General features: G+C 47.2%; 2 protein-coding genes across 3 annotated transcripts in view; one reads left to right on the forward strand and one right to left on the reverse strand.

Annotated features, from left to right (window-relative positions):
• Window positions 1–9,341: 9,341 nt before the first annotated feature.
• On the reverse strand, window positions 9,342–12,978 carry POLR2L (RNA polymerase II, I and III subunit L). Its single transcript, XM_049820796.1, has 3 exons — window positions 12,870–12,978; window positions 12,303–12,410; window positions 9,342–9,807 (listed from the first exon to the last, which is right to left on the reverse strand). The coding sequence occupies exons 2-3, from the start codon at window positions 12,395–12,397 to the stop codon at window positions 9,699–9,701; spliced, it is 204 nt and encodes a 67-aa protein (XP_049676753.1). The 5' UTR covers window positions 12,398–12,410; window positions 12,870–12,978; the 3' UTR covers window positions 9,342–9,698.
• Window positions 12,979–13,101: 123 nt separating this feature from the next.
• The window catches only part of TSPAN4 (tetraspanin 4), a 475,717-nt gene continuing 472,822 nt past the window's right edge, over window positions 13,102–15,996 (forward strand). For both annotated transcript variants that reach the window (XM_049820764.1, XM_049820765.1), the window contains exon 1: window positions 13,102–13,333. The gene's annotated coding sequence lies outside the window, so the exon portion shown is untranslated. The remainder of the gene's footprint in view (window positions 13,334–15,996) is intronic.

The following is a 15,996-nucleotide window of genomic DNA, read 5'->3' on the forward strand; positions in this document are numbered from 1 at the left end:
TCTTCCCACCACACTTGACCAAGAGAAAATGTCTGATTGTCTCCCAGAGAGAGGAGCCCTTGTCTTGATCTGTTCTCACATGATGAGGGATGCCACCTCAAACAGGTCTGCGGAAAATGAATTGGAAAAGGGCAAATGGAAAAAGTGGGTTGCAAAGGGGGCAGCCAGGCTGGGGCGCGAGTGGGGTTTCCTCCTGATGGGGAGCAGTGCTGGCCCCTCCCTGTGTTTCCCTCCTGTCATTGCTGGGATACCTTGGGGGCCACTTGCTCTGCATCCTGGGCTGCAGCGGCCCAAAATTATGGGCAGGAGTAAACCAGCAGAAATAGGTGGTATCCAGGTAGCAGGAGTGTGAACAAGGCTTAAGGTGCAAATGGATCCTAGTACTGCCCTTTGATAGAGTCAGGTATGAAGTTGGGTGGCACGCTCTGTATCTCTGACTTGGTCTAAGCCAGAAGACCTCCTCACAGCCAGGTGTGTAGTTGGGTGCAGACAGACATCTCTGCATTTTGAGCCAAGCGCCCTGAGGTCATCCACCCCTTGCTTTGGAGAGGTCACCCAACCTCCCGAAGCTGGGAAGATGCCTTCTTCCTCACCACAGGGGATGGTGTGTTGATTTTACCCATGCATACACCCCATAACTCGCACCCACTGCCAGCTGCACGGCTGGACACCAGGTTGTATGTCAGCCGTTGCTCCCTGCTGCCTCAGCGTGTGGTGGGAGAGGGGCAGCCTCCATCCTCCCCAGCCGCTGGGCTCTTACCAGTTGGGCCAGCCTGCAGGTGGAGATCCATGCTGATAGAGGCCAGGGATCCCAGCTGGCAGGCTTCATTTGTGGCTGTTGTTTGCTGCAGTGACAAAGCTAAGGCTGAGGAATCGCCTGCAAGCAAGGTCAGCCTTAGAGCTGGTGCTCCCAGCTCTGAGCAATTTGCAGTGGCCCTGAGCTTGGTGGGGATGCTGGCTTCTTGCCACCAGTAAGGCAGTGGTGCCTGCCCACTCCCGCAAGCCCGCTTCTACCAGTTGCAGTGGCAGCTCACTGGTGGCCCTCTGGGAGGCTCCTGCCCATAGCTTTGGGGTGAGTGGCAGTGCCAGGATCAGGCCCATGGCATCTGGTCCAGCAACCTGTTCATGTGCGGTCCCTGCTTGTTGCTGAGGAGCACTGCGGCCACGCTCTCCTGCCCTCACGGGCAGCTCTCAAAGGCATGTCGGCGCTTTCTAGGCATCCGGCCCCAGTCATCTGGTGGGATTAAATCCAGCCTGTATCACATCTGCCTAAAAGATTCTTGGGGATCTGGGGCTCAGCTGCTCCCTGGAGTAGCGTCTCACATTGCTTCTGTAACTCAGGCGCCAACATGACTTTAATACAACTTTTTAAAGAATGCATTTGTATCTAGTAAGCCCTTGAGTACAGCAGAGTCCCTTTTATATTGAAATTCAGGCTCCTCAATAACATTTTATTATGAGGCTTGCTATTTTTGGAATTGCTGCTACTCTGTTATGAGCAAGGAACCTAACATCCTTCGATATGAAATCATTAAGGGCACAGCAGAGTTCATTACAGGGGCATTTCTCTGGATTAAGAACAAATCAATACCACATACTAATATCACAGCCTGGTACCTGGCTTCGGTTGCAAATAGCACATCCAGAGGCAGATACTCTTCTTTTGGCCTCTTGTGCACTTCTTCCAATATCTTATTTACTGTTTTCCCCCAAGCTGTTGTGATGGATTTATGAGCAGACAAAATCCAAAGGTTGTTTTTCCTTCAGCTACCTGAATAGTGTAGCTTTTAAAATAAAGAAGAAAGAAATAACCAGCTTAAGTTTGTGATATTGCAGTAACCTCACATGCAGTATGACTTCCCTGCTTCTGTCGGCAGAGCCCTCTGGAAGCAGACGTGCAGAAGGGAGCGAAGGCCTGAAGCTCTCTCCAGTTAGGTTTAGCTGATCAGAGAATAAGTTTCAGATGTGTTGAGTCAGGAACACGCCTGGGGGAGGTGAGTTGGGAGGGAAAAAGGGAAAAAAGAATGAGGATAATTTATAAGAAGGCTCCAACAGAAGGAAGAGCTCTTGCTGATCAAGTATCCCCTGGAGGAGTCACCTTCTTTTGGGAAAATCTGCCCTGGATTGAGATGTGGGAACAGTTAGAGTTTGTTGGCCTCATGGGCATGCTGCACTGGCAGGGACTGAGGGTAAGCACCGCCGTCTTGGTGGGACTGGGGCAGCATGGCCCCAGCCTCCATGAAGGACCTTCACTCCAGCAGTGCATGACCACTTTGATCCTGGGTGGAAGCTCCAGCTTTGCTCCGGACAATGCAGATCTATATCCCAGACCTGTCCTGAAGCAGGTTTGCCCATCTGTGGTTTCAGACAAGAGCAGGATAAAAGAGGTTTAACTGTGCTCAGCATGGGGCTGTGGGGTGGATGGGGGATGCCAGGCTGTCAGGAACCACCAGCTGCTCTGGCTGTTGCTCAGCCATCAAGAGCTGTGTCTTGAGATGTCTCCTGCTGTAGCTGGAACGGGAGTTTCTCCACGATGCTGCTCCCAGCTATTGCAGCACACGTTCATTTTGTTCGGTAGCAGTGCGGGTAGCTGACATGAAAGCTGCTGAGGCCAATGGCATTTGTTTCTCTTTATTTATTAGAAGTAATTATTCATCAGTGGAATTTAATTATTACTTTTTTGCCTTTTAAAAATGTTGCTTAATGGAGGAAAGCAGCCATTTGTCTAGGCTGCATTTAATGCTGAGTGGATCCAAAGGGGATTTTCTTCAAGCTGTTTTGACAACAATAATAATAAAAAAAAGTCAAGTTGGTGAAGTGTGGAGCTGTAGGCCATCTCTGTAATGATCTGAAGCACTCAAGCCCTTATTAACTTAATGCTTTCATTTACTAGCACATTCCTGGAGGAAGACCTCCTAGTCAAACTGCTATTGCTCCTTTAAAAAACTAAAGTTAGTAATTGCTTCAGCTTCACATCTCATTATGAGGAAAGGCCTACAGCTGAGAGCAGCACTCATCTTCTTGGTTTTGTTTTTAAATTTCCAGGGGGATGTTCAGCAAAACCTCTTGTTACACCTCCGGCCCAAGTGTTAGCTGTTCCATTGCTGTGTATAAATTTATAAAATCAATTACAAAAGTTCTGCATTTCCACTTTCTTTGGAAATGAGAGGCTTGAGAGCTTGGCTGGATTGAAAACTGTTACTGTATTGATGAGTTGCTGGGCAGATCCTGCCAGCTGGTGGGTGGTGGCTGATCAGTGTTGGTAGGACCACATCCTCTTTCATCAGTGCAGCCTTTAACCCTGAGTAGTTGGCACTGCTCTGATTACCATTTACTCCATTGTTCCTTTAAGTGGATGTTTTCTCCCTTCCCTCCTCTAGCACTGTCTGGGAAGGAGCATGCTTTCACACACATTACCATAGGGAAGACTTAGTTAAAAAAAAAAAAGGGGGGGGGGGAGTAGGTGGGAAGCACTTTAAGGCAGCTTTGAACAAGTAGCTGGTGATAATTGGGCTTTAGCTGTGTACTTGTACGTTCTGGAGAACTGGGGACAGTGATGCTGTCGATCTCTGAATTGCTGCACAAGCTCAGGGAAGCAGCTTTCCATCAGCAGTTCCTGCACTGGGCTCTGCTTACAGTCAAAAAGTGCCTTTTTATCTATTGAAAGCTATTCCATTAGGATTTAAGGGCAGTATGTGATAGGGGTCCTTGATAAGAGGGAGGCAAGAAGATATCAGGGGTTGGGTGTGATTAGGCTTTTCCTTGTTGCCCATCTCTGATAGTTTCTGAAGAGCAAGATGAGTGCTGTCTCAGAGGTACAGACAGGGAAACTGAGGCGCTGCACCGGTGGCTTGCCCAAGGCTTGTGTAATGAGCCTGGTTGTTCTTGCCAAGGCCTGTCCCTAAATACGCACGTTGGGGTGAAGCATTTTTCTGCCTTTGAAAGACACGAGCAATGATGTTACGTGGAGACATGCAGAGAGTCTCCGCTGCTAATGTGACCAGTCTGGAGAAAGCAAAGAGAGGCTGGAATGGGATGGACCCGAAGTACACCAGCACTGGAGGAAAAATTCCCACTGAGCTTCATCCACTTGGATGGGGTCTCTGGAGAGATGTTGGTAAGGACAGTGACATTTATGTTAATCTCTGAAGTAATTCAAAGCTTGTAGATACCACTGTGGTGAACCACTAGAAAATGTGGAAAGCAGCAGCTCAGGAAAGGTCAGCACCTAAAGGTGGGTGCTGAGCACAGCTGTCCTGCTGCTGGCACTGATTTCTTTCTTGTTTTTTGGTTTTTGTTTTTTTTTTTTTAAAAGCAGTTAATTTCTTGGAGTGCTCCAAGCAGACCTGGTTTTAAAAGAAGGAGGTCTGATTCGCAAAGGGTGGGTATTCAGTATTCATTCTTCCTAGCTCCAAATCCAGCCCGTGGGGTGGGGTATGGGTTAATTCAAAATCATCAGTGCCTACAGAAAGTCTTGACCACAGCCTTTGCTGCTTGCTTTGAAGTTTGCTGTTAACTGCCAGTTTCTTGCGCTCCCCAAAGTATATGGGCTTTTAGCTTTTTGTCTGCTGTTCCATGCCTTTCTTTGATCATATTTGTTCAGCTTCTGAAAGCAGGAAATAATGAATCTGTTTTGATAAAACACTTGCTTCGTGTTTGGGAGGGATAAATGAAGGTCTTTCCTGCATGCATTTTCTAGCTTGACTATTACAAGACACAGTGTTTGATACAGGAGCAGATGCATCAGGAAGGAAATTGTGGGGAAACTCATGTGGTGCTTGGGAGCTCCATGTCTTGCCCCCAGCTACATGTGACCTACAAGCCCAAGACAAGGTGTAGGTCACCAAAACAGGTGACTGACAGAGTCTGGAAAACATGCATTTGTGGAGAAGGAGCAATAAGATTGGGGCTACAAAACCTAACGCTCTCTGCATGTCTTAGCTTTACATCCCCTATATATTTCTGTAGGGGAGTCTCAAGGAGAAAGAGAAGAGGGTTTAAATGAGACCTGCTCCCATGTAAATATTGTGCAGTTTCCAAGCGTTAGCCCAAAGCGAAGCCGGTGGCTGGAGTCACTGAAGCCAAAGATAACTTCTTACCTGTTTGGGGTTTTTTTGTTTTTTTTTTTTGTTTTGTTTTAATGGCCTTATGTGCTGGAGATGCACATGGCTGAGGTCTGCAGCAAGATCTGAAAGCTCTGTTGAGTATCTAAGGCGTGGGCACCTCAAACAGCTTTTCTTAGCAGAACTTAACAAAACGAATTAATCCTGGACACTCGAGTGGTGTAGGGCACCACATGCTACCAGGCCATTTTAAGACACATTGAAGTTAATGAAAAGACTCCCACAGACTTCAGTGGGCGACATATCAAACCATGCAGCACAGCAAAGCCAGAGTCTCAGCCACGTGCTTGCTCTTGGTTTTCAAACTTGTCTATTGTGCTGTCCCTATTGAACAATTTAAAATGCTTTCTCACTGGCTGGAGGAATTGAATAAACATTGGATCTGAAAAAAAGCCACAATGTAAATCATGGCACAAATGCACTGAAGGGGAAATCAAAGCTGTGTTCATCATCCAGGCAGTTGGAGACAGGTAGAAACAACATTATTTTGGAGATGTCTCAACTGAGAAATTCCAGGAGTAAGAAAATCTCGCTGGCTAATTAAGCTCAAATGGATGTACAGGGGTCTGCTCAGAGAGAGGACTAAGTAGAAGTGCTCTTTTCTTACTAAGATCAGTACTAAAGTTAGAAACTCTTTGGAATTAAACTGCTTTTAGAGGTAAATAGGCTATTTAGTTTTGGTGGTGGTTTTTATTTTATTTTTTTTTGGCAGGAGCCGGGGGGAGAATTGTTTTTTCCTGTAGAGCTATTTGCAGGGAAAGAGGCAGCTCGTGTTATGGATCCTCGTAGTTTATTACCAATGAAATGTAGATTTGTAGCCACAGGGCTAGTTAGGCATCTCTATGGAAACATACAGCTGTGGGGTTTGTGCACTGGTTGTAATCGGGGTCTTCAGAGTTTTCATTTTTCTTCATACAGACAAGAAGCATATACAAGAAGTCAGACTTTAGTATCCAATTCCAGGCTGCATTTGGGGAAAGGTCATGGGAAGAACAAAACTCCAGCACATACCTCTCAGTAAATCAGCCTGGCGTGAGACCCTCACAAGAGGTTGTTTTTCAGAGCAAAACGCCTTTTGAAATATAAAGCTTGAGGCTCATTATGGATAGGCAGAAAAGCACTTCACTTCCTTCCTGCAGATGGACTCAGAATTGTGCTCAATAGTTTTGGGGTTTTTTTTGTTTAAAACTGTCATTTCAAGAACCATAAAGCTTTCCAAGCACACACATACCTTGGTGCTGATGCTCCAGGTAGAAGCAGGATGCTGGACTTCATAAGCGGATTCCTCTGCACTTTCATGACCCCAACTCCCATCATGTGAGTGCCCGAGTGCTTCTCAGGCACTACTTCATTATTTTTAGATGATAGTGATGTGTCCAAGTCCTGCCGGAGGCTGCCCTGGCCCCTGGGAGACTGCAGCCTGGCTGATGGGTTCTTCCATTACACTTCTGACTGTGCTTGCTTGCTTTTCCAATACCAGGTTAGCATGATCCCTGCGCCAGTCTTTTAAAACGGACTTGAAAAATTTCCAAAACGCTTTACATATAAAGTGAATAAACAACTGCAGAGAAGTGATGGGATTTTTGTTTTTTCAGCAGTCTTCCAATTGACAGACTTCTGCGTGTAATTAAAGGCTGCATATTCAGTACAATTTCTCTTTTTATGCCACTTCTGCCTATCTGTTACTTCTGCTAAGGGCTCCCTTTTATTAAGATTCAGGGAAAAACGAGGCTTTTTTTTTTTTCCTGTGTATATGCATGTGTCTCTTACGTTGGCTTTAAAAAGTATGGTTATTGTGAGCGTATTTAATGGCTCTTCTCAAAGAGATCTGGCAGTTTAGAAAGCAGATCCAATACGCTTATGTTATTAACAGCTGCAGAAACAAGCACAGGGAAGATGACAGCGAAAAGGGAATTACTTTCCTAGTTACCAAAAAGCAGGGGTGAAAGCTGGGCTTTATAGACATCCATTGAAAAATTCACTGGCTATAGAACAGGATTTAAGCTCTGCTTCTGCTCCTAACCCTCCCAAGGACAAAACTCTTGAGACAACCTTCCATATGAATATGATAAGCTGTTCGCTTTACCACATTACAGAAATGGCTTTTTTGGTCAATGCTGCATTTGCAGACTACCAAGGAAAAGCTGCGATACAGACAGGTTGTCATGTGTTGCATGAGCTCATATTAATGCCTTCTGTGACAGTCTTGCTACTCGGGTGTTTTTGCTGCTCCTTGTGTAACATCTCTCTGACACAGTGATACCAGACTGTCATTGGCTTCCACTGCACCCTGTTTTCTGTCCAAGAAACAGCAATGAGAGCAACCAAGGTGGTTTTTCTTTTTCCTTTGAATTTTTGAATGAGGCCTGCTGTGTTTTTGTGAATTACATCTTTATTCTAAGTATTTACGAGCCAGAGCTTTTTGCATCCGACAACTTGGCACCAGCTTTGAAAAGAAACGTGTTATTCTAAAGCAGAAAACTAGATTAGAAAATTGCTTTTGCAGATAGAAACAAAGTACTGTCGGCTCTTCTAATCCAGTTCTTTGGCAGGGCAGTTTTCAGCATGGCATAATGCATGGCTGCCTCTGCCAGACGTACCAGCCTGGGCTGCTGTGCTTTCTCAGTACAGCTCACGGAACGAGCGCTCGGCCTGGCGTTTTGACCTTTCTGTGAACAAGCTGGCACGTATCTCCACGTAACGCTCCACTGTAACGCAGAAAAGTATCCTACGAGAGTTCAGTTTGGAAAGGTCATCCTATATTTCATAGTGTCCCTTTTAACAAATAGCTTGAAAAAGAAGTGAAGGTCGGTTGGTTGTTTTTTTTTAAAAAGTGCGTTTAGCTAGCTAATACAGCAGGCATGCAGAACATAAGCTATCGAACCAACTATGAAACAAATGCTAGAATTAATTGCTTAATTCTCTTTGCATTAAGATAAAGCATATGATTTTAAAATGTCTTCAGTGAAGAACTGCTGAGTATGGGAAACATCTACTATTGCCTTGTACTAAATTGAAAAGCAAGTTCAACTGTAAAGATTGGTGGGGTGATAGCCAAAGGCAAGCTGTCCCGCAACTGATTTTGTGAGACAATCTAGTTTTAAGGTTTGTACGTCCAAGTTTGACCCAGTGAGCACATTAAATAATTACCATCTCTGGAAACCCAGGTTTTGTTCAAACCAATTTCTCTGTAGGTCTTCAGCTATGGAAAAGAATCCACAGAGCTACTTCTTACCCAGCAGCTGGTACGCAAGTGCCAGAAGTTTAACTGTACCAGGGAGTAACAGCCTGCAAGCCAAGAGATTATCATCTGTTCTAGCCTGTTTTCTACAAGGCTGCTGCTAACGACGATTTGTCCTACATTTGCGTCTGGGTTAACACTGCATTTGAACAGAATCCTGCGCATGCACAGATGTAGGAATTGGCCTCCTTCATTTTCAGGTAAGGTTGGTGTGTCTGCCTGTGCACTGCCCTCCCCCCTCCCCCGAATGATGCATTTTCTGGATGTCAGAGAACAGTGTGAAACATGGTCCAGCTTTCAACCTGATAGTGTGACAGGAAGGTGAGATCTTTAGGCAGGGTCAGCGCCTGTCTCGCAGCGCAAGTAACCTTCACGAGCCCTGCACGTACAGCTGACCCGTCTGTATTTTGTTCCAGCAGGAGCACAGAGTGCTCTCCATTGGGCCAGGCAGGACCACACCATGTGTGCAGCACAGCGTGAAGCCGATGAAATGACTAACACGTGGAAAGCTTGCATCCTTACCAGCTACAGAGTGGTGCAGGTGCTTGGCAAGATCAAGACTTTGATCCTGTTCACACCAGCATGCGTAAATTCTCACATCCAGTGCTTTCCATGGGAACACTCATACATGTTTTACCTAAATGAAGGGCACTGCACCATCTGATCCACTGTCTTTTGTAATACAGCAGCCCCGGTGTTTTTTAAGAACTGGGGTAGAGACTGCAAGTTGACTTTAACTGCGGTGGAAGGTGGACTCTGCTAGCTCCAGAAGCTTCCTAATGCCTCATTCCTACCAAACAAACTTACCCACTTCCCTGTTGCTGGAACCCTGAGCTTCAGTCCCATGTTTCTAGCCCCCTTCCTTGCCTGCCTAGAGCAAAACACTGAACTGGTTACTTAATAGTACTGCTAACCTCGAAGTAACCAGCACAAGGAAAGGGCATACACTTAACTCTATCTAGAAACTGTAGGAAGGCTACAGGGAAAGACCTCCTTTATTTAAACATATTTATGAAATATAGTAATTTTTCTACATGAACAAACATTTAGTTTTGCTGGCAGAAGCATCTAAAAGTTCACAAAACAACTCCAAACACAGATTTAAAATGAAGCATCTAAACTTTTAATCTCCAAATCTTCGTTAAGTGGACTTCATCTTTCCTTGGTTTCCTTGAAAGAGGTTACTGGCTCGGGGCAGTATTTTCTCCAGAAGGAAAACATCTCTCAATGGTTGCACTACAGGTGGCTTTCATCCTTTACTGCCTGAAGTCCAGTTTCAAGTTTAGAATTAGAGATACGTTCCGCATGGCTTGCAGCATGGTACTTTTTTCATCTCATTTCTCCAGGGGTGCGTAATTCAAAAGCTTCTCAATCAGATCCACGTGGGCTAGGAGCATTCTGCGGCAGCAGTATCTCTTCAAACCAAGGGCATCCAGGGCATCTCTATTAATGAACAGGAACAACAATAAAAAAAAATAATGGATGAAGTGAGTCAGAACCACTTGTAAGTGTTCCTAAGCAACATACTGATGACTTTGAGCTTAGTCATAGAGGAAAAGTTGTTTGCAGTTCAAACTAAGAAATAGAAATTTAGCATGTGCTGTTAAGGTTCTTTTCCTTTTAATGCTGTTGACAGGGTGCTTGCCTGTTCTCTGGCCTGCAAGAGCACACAATCTTCTGCTGAAGATGGCATCTAGCTGACCCAGCTACCAAACTTTTCAGAGGTAAGTCTGCAGAACTCCCATAGGAGCAGAACTGTAACAGACACAACTCTTATGAATTTCCTATTCTGAACTACTCCACTCGCGAGGGCGTATTTGGTCATGAAACAGCAAGGTTAAGTGAGATGCAAGTATTTTGGTTTTGGAAATAAAATTTTAGTCTTCACAGCTGGAAGGAGACTTGAAATATGGTACATTTCTAACCTCATTTAGTTACAGTAACTCAGTCTTCCTTTTACAAACACCAGTCTGTGGAAAAGAGAGGAGCTGATCTGGTTAAAAATCTGATCAATCAAGAAGTGCGAATGTGGTAACAGGAACACAGTTCTGAAACACGGGAAGTCTTTCCCACTCCTCTTAAAATCCTTAACAGTCCATAATTAAGCTCCTAGTTGTATGGTAGAAGGTAGCAGGAAAGCACCAGACAGTCTCCTGACACAGGAATAAAGAATAGCCTCTCTGAGCATTGTTATCCATGCTATTGTTAGCATCTCTAAGCACCGTTATAACACAATGTTTCTGTAAACTGAGGATGATATTTTCTTACTTCACAAGATAAACCTGTGATCTAAGTCACCTTAAAAGGGTGAGAGATATATAGAAACTAAAATAACTCGGAATGCAAACTACCCCACATATAGATGAGATGCTAATCCCGAGGAAGGCTAAAATCCTTTCCAGTTCCCCTATCAGAAGGCATTCAGCTATACAACCTGTTCCCCACAAATATACAAATAAGGATATGCAGACTGCTCAACAAGAAATTTGTGTTTTATAGTCTTTCCACTTAATTCCTTCTGAGTGACTGCTCGAGATTCTTATGGCTGGGTAGAGAATGTGTGGGTCATCTGAGCCTAAACCACTGCATATGTCTTCTATGGCTATCGCTATCAGACCTCTGAAGGATAGGTGACACTATCCAAGCTCTTTAGCGCCAACCTATTAACCATAAAGCCAGTCTGCTACTCCTTCAGAATCTGACATTCATGAAATAGGACTGATCTCAGGTCTTTAGATCTATATGATGCAGTGCAACAACCCAGCATTTGCTTAAAACAAATGTAGTGTCCTGAAACCTGTAATTCTCCTGTAAAAAGAAGCTGATTGATAGATACTTTTCTAAGTACAAATGACTGAAAGGAAGCCTCTGCATAAGCTGGACCATGGTAAAAGGTTGTTTGGCTTCAAGCAGTACAGTCTAACTGCATGGAGACAAACTCCAGCAGCTTCTCTGATGACGTCAATTAGTCCTTGTACCTATCAACAGTTCTTCAAGGGCTTAAATAGCAGGGCTATTCATTTTAGGACTAGCACTTGCAAAAGTTATTTAGGAGAAGTAAATGAACAGTGTATTTTTTTAAAAAAGAATGTTTATTAAATAATATCACATGATATCTAAACTTTCCAAAACACTTGAGAACAAAAGCATCTCATGTCTGTAGATATGTAAGTTTTTAGAGCTATCTGGAAAGTTCTGAACCTTCAAATGCAGTTACCAGACATGCAAAATACTAACATTAATCACAACTTTAGTAGTCATACTAATATATTTCAGCTAAAACAACTTCAGTTGCATTTCCCTTTTCCTCTAGCTTCGAAGAGCTTGTGGAAAAAGATCAATTTTAAGGGACAAACAGAAAGGTGTGGGTCTTTTTTAACCACAAATTGTTTAGACAAGTTTATTTCTTCCATTTTGTCCATCTGTTTCTTAAGCCACCATTAATAGTGATTCTGACGCTGCACTGTAAGATTTTAACTGTTTGATATCTGTAAACTCCGCTTCTGATGTTACGATACCACAACTGCATTAGTTTGAACAGGCATCCCAGAATCACACCAGTGCCCAGAGCAATCGTTTTCAAGTGAGCATTTATCAATAACAACGTACATACAAAAGCAGAGGAGTCACGAAGACAGGAAAAATGTTAAAATGTAATACCTGGAAAGTTAAGTCAGAAGTGCTACCAGAATAGCTCTGCTAAATTCCAGTATTAGTGAGAAATGATTAGCAACCTGTACTATTTTAATGCTTTTAACTCTATAAGTGAAATAAAAAGAGATGTTTTTTTGTAGGAACTTTCCAAATACCTTAACACCTGCAATATTTCAGTGTCTTTATGGCTAATGAGTAATACCACGATCCTCACCTGTGTATCTTATGCACTGTGCAATCGCATCGAAAATCCGAGTCAAAGAACATGCAGAAATAATACCCACCCTTCTGTATATTCTGCTTGCAGAAGGCCGAGATAGGCTTCCCACTTGTTTCCAACTATTTTGCCGCAGGTGAAGCATCTGACTGGGATGATCATTTTTGCACTGTGGCTGTAACGTTAAAAAATACAGTATCGGACCTCCGCAAAGTGACGGAATACTATAGTCAAACCCCAGAAAGGAAATTCGGAACTTGTACAAGTCTCGAGCGGCAGCACAACAGGCTACGTGACAGTAAGCGAGAGAAGAGGCCGCGTCACGGAGGTAACGGCTTAAAGGCCTTCGCTCAAGGCCGCGCTTCACCGTCTAACCGCCAGGCCCGCACCGCCTCCCGCGCCGGGCAGTTCCGAACAGGGCGCTGGGCAGCGCCGCTCCGCCGGGAGCTGGAGGCCCAGCCCCGGGAGCGGGTTACCCCTGCCCCACGGGCCGGCACAAACAGGCCTAGAGGCGGCTGCAGGGCCAAGGGGAGCCCGGGGCTGAGGTCTCGCTCGCCGGGCCGGGCCTCCCCGGAGAAGACCGCCTCGGCCTGAGGCGGGGAGGAAGCCCGCGGCCCCCTCAGGCGACTCCTACCGCAACGGCTCCTCCGCGCTCCACCGAACGGCTGCCGGGGCGCTACCAGTGCGGCGCGGCGGGGGAACGCGCGCCGGCGCGGGGCGGGCCGACGCGCCGGGCGGGCGGGAGGGCGGCCCATCTCACCCCCGTTTCTGCGCAGGGCGGCGAGATGGTAGCGGCCGAGGGTACGGCGTCCCGGGCGGCTCAAGGGAGTGCGCGCGCGGGGCGGGCTTGCCTTCGCGTTTCGCGTGCGGCGCGCTGAGTGGCAGCTGGGGCGCCGGGAGCGCGGAGCGGCGGCACCGGCGGGGAGAGACACCGAGAGAGCGAGAGAGAGAGCGAGAGAGCGCGGCGCCGGCGCCCGCCCCCGCTCCTCCTCCTCCTCCTCCTCCTCCTCCTCCCCCCCCTCCCCAGGCGGGTGGGCACTTGTTGCATTGCGAGAGGGCTTTTGCAGCGGCGAGACTTCGCATCCCACCCCGGCTGAGGTACCGGAGCCGTCCGGGGCGGGAAGCGCAACTGGTGGCTGTAGCCCGGCACCCGCCAGCCCCTATCCTGGCGGGCGGGGGGGGGGGGGGGGGAAGGGGCACTCCGGCGGACAGGGCTGTGGGACCCCGGAGTCGGGGTACCCCGGAGTCGGGGGACCCCGCCCGTCCGCTCCCTCACGGGCAGGGCCGCCGGTGCCCGCGGTAGCTCCGCGGCCGGAGAGCCCGTCCCCGCAGCGGGTAGGGCCCCCTCCCCGGCGCGGCTGAGGAGCGGCCGGCCGGGGGAAGGCCGTGAGGGGCTCCCGGGGGCGGCGGTTGGGACCCCCCCGGCTGTCGCCGGCGGCGCCGCACGTCGCCGTGTCGCGCCTCTGGAAAGGCGGCGGCGCCGCGGCCCCCTTCTGGGGCTGCTTCTCCGGGATTTTTTCCGCCCGCCCTCGGGCGGGAGCGGCTGCCGCCGGGGCCGATCGCCCGCCCCGCTTTCCCGCCGCCCGCCCCGAGGGGTGACCGCTTGTTCCTCCCCGCTGCCCTGCCCGGCCCGCACAGCGTTTACTTCTGCGAGGGCAAACTCGCCCCGGAGTCCCGGCCGAGCTGCGGGCGGCCGCAGGTTTGCCGAGAGTTTGTGAAGTCCGGGGTCAGGTTGGACCCGTTTAACTTTTGAAGCTGCTCCGTCCCGCCGTGCGCCGCGAACGTGAACGCGAAGCGGTCCGGCGGGGGTGCGCGCTGCCCTCGGGGCGCTGCCGGACCCAGCCTGGCGGGGCGAGCGGCGTTTCCCCGGTTTGCGAGGGACGAGGGACGAGGGACGCTCCCCTCTCTCGGGGGCGATGGCCGGTTGCAGGCAAAGCAACCGATTTTGCTGGGTGCCCCACGCCGGGAAGGTTTGGTAGCGGAGGATAACGCAGCTTGTGTTGCATTGATCTAAGGATTGGGGAAGCGCTAGGCACAGGCTGTGTGTGCGCTGAGCGAAGGGAAGCGTGCTGTGGTGGCCACAAACTTTAGGGGCAGACGCTGCTGTTGTGGAGACTCTGGGATGCAGCATTAGCCTGAACACTGGCAGTTCTTATTGTTCTCTTGTTACAGCGTTAGCGTTATGCTAATTGTCCTTGGGCAGAGCAGAAATTCTCCAAAAGTATTTCATTTTCCTGCTAAAGTATCTGTGAGTTGATACGGTGCACGGCGCAGAGCCATTACTGTCAGGCATATAAATAATTGTGTCTTAATGCACAGCTTATGTTAATACGTCTTTCGTGACTATTTTTTGAACGACTGGATTATTGACCCTCTGCACAGAAATGCCAGACCTAACTTGAACCATAAAAGAGCAAATAGTTTTGTTTTAACAAGTAAGGGTTTGAGGTTGTTTGAAAGCATTTTTACAATTCTGACTGCTAGTGAAAAGACAGTAATTTTTGCAGTCCCAGGAACAATTATACGCAGTTGTGAACGGAGCAAATTGACTTGGCATGGAGGGTAGATGAACCTCCTGCGATCTCTAGATTATTATTGTTATTGTAGGCTAGCAGGAGCCAAACTGTGTCTTTTCTTTTTCTCCTTTGAATTTTTTTTTTTTTTTTTTGGAGGGGTTGAGAATTTGGAGATCGTGCTTTGATGCACTTTCAGCACCAGGGCTCCTAAGTAATTTTCTTACTGAACTGTGCAGTGAAAGACAGTTGTGTTTGGAGATGGAAATTTGCAATTGGGAATGAGAAAGAGGGACTGTCACGGGGGCTTCGTGGCAGAGCCACATCATCATCATTAGATGTAGGTTAGCATCTTATAGCTGCCTTGTAGAAATGTGCTTGCTTATTTCTTAAAAACAAAACTGAATTTTAACTTTCAGACCTAGTTCTCGTATCTTACTTTTCTTTGGAAAAAGATGCTAAGCAAAATTTACTCAGCTTGTTCTCACAGTGTCACTTTAACTTCATTATGTCTTTTCTAGATAACCTGCTTTGCCTGGGTGATCGCTTGGTTCACTAACAGGTCTTTTATGGTTGTAGCTTCTTTGATCCTAGAAAATGTAAGAATTTTTACGATCTATGATCTGGAGAGACTGCTACGTACTGAGAACATTCTCTGCTCAACTTCACGTATCCTCTGCTTAATCTGACCGTTTGCCAAACCGCGGGAGTCTGTTTAAAAGAGTTGGGGGCAGGGGGGGGGGATGTACACAGATGTGACTATTAGGAATTAAAGTCAGTGTTTTATGGGTTTTACATTTAATCAGCTCATGCTGATTCGGGTGACTGCGGAGTGAGCCATTTGTGGCATGTCACCTTTCAACTCCTCTTTTTCAGGTGAGCTGGGTACTACTGACACTCAACTGTTGCAGTTTAGTATTTAGTCCAATTTGGTCTCTTCAACCAGCCTTCTGAAGATGGAGGAAGACTGGAAGAATAGGTCTCTTTAAGCATCCTTTTAAGAAGAATTGCAAGAGATGGAGTCCTATCTCCTAGAACTAATCCTAGAACTGCATGGGTCTTTCTCGTATTAAGTTCTCGTCCCATTTCTGGTCTCTTGCCATCTTCAACAAGCAGCAGTCCACAGACTGCTGATTCTTAGGGCCTTCAGACAGCCTGGTGGCCAGGAAACCCATTGGAGCAGTCCTCAGCATTGAGCAGAAGAGAATCCCCTAGAACTAGTCGAGTTGAAGTAAGTTTGAGAACTGC

This window comes from Accipiter gentilis, chromosome 17 (assembly GCF_929443795.1).
Source record: "Accipiter gentilis chromosome 17, bAccGen1.1, whole genome shotgun sequence".
NCBI classification, from domain to species: Eukaryota; Metazoa; Chordata; class Aves; order Accipitriformes; family Accipitridae; genus Astur; species Astur gentilis.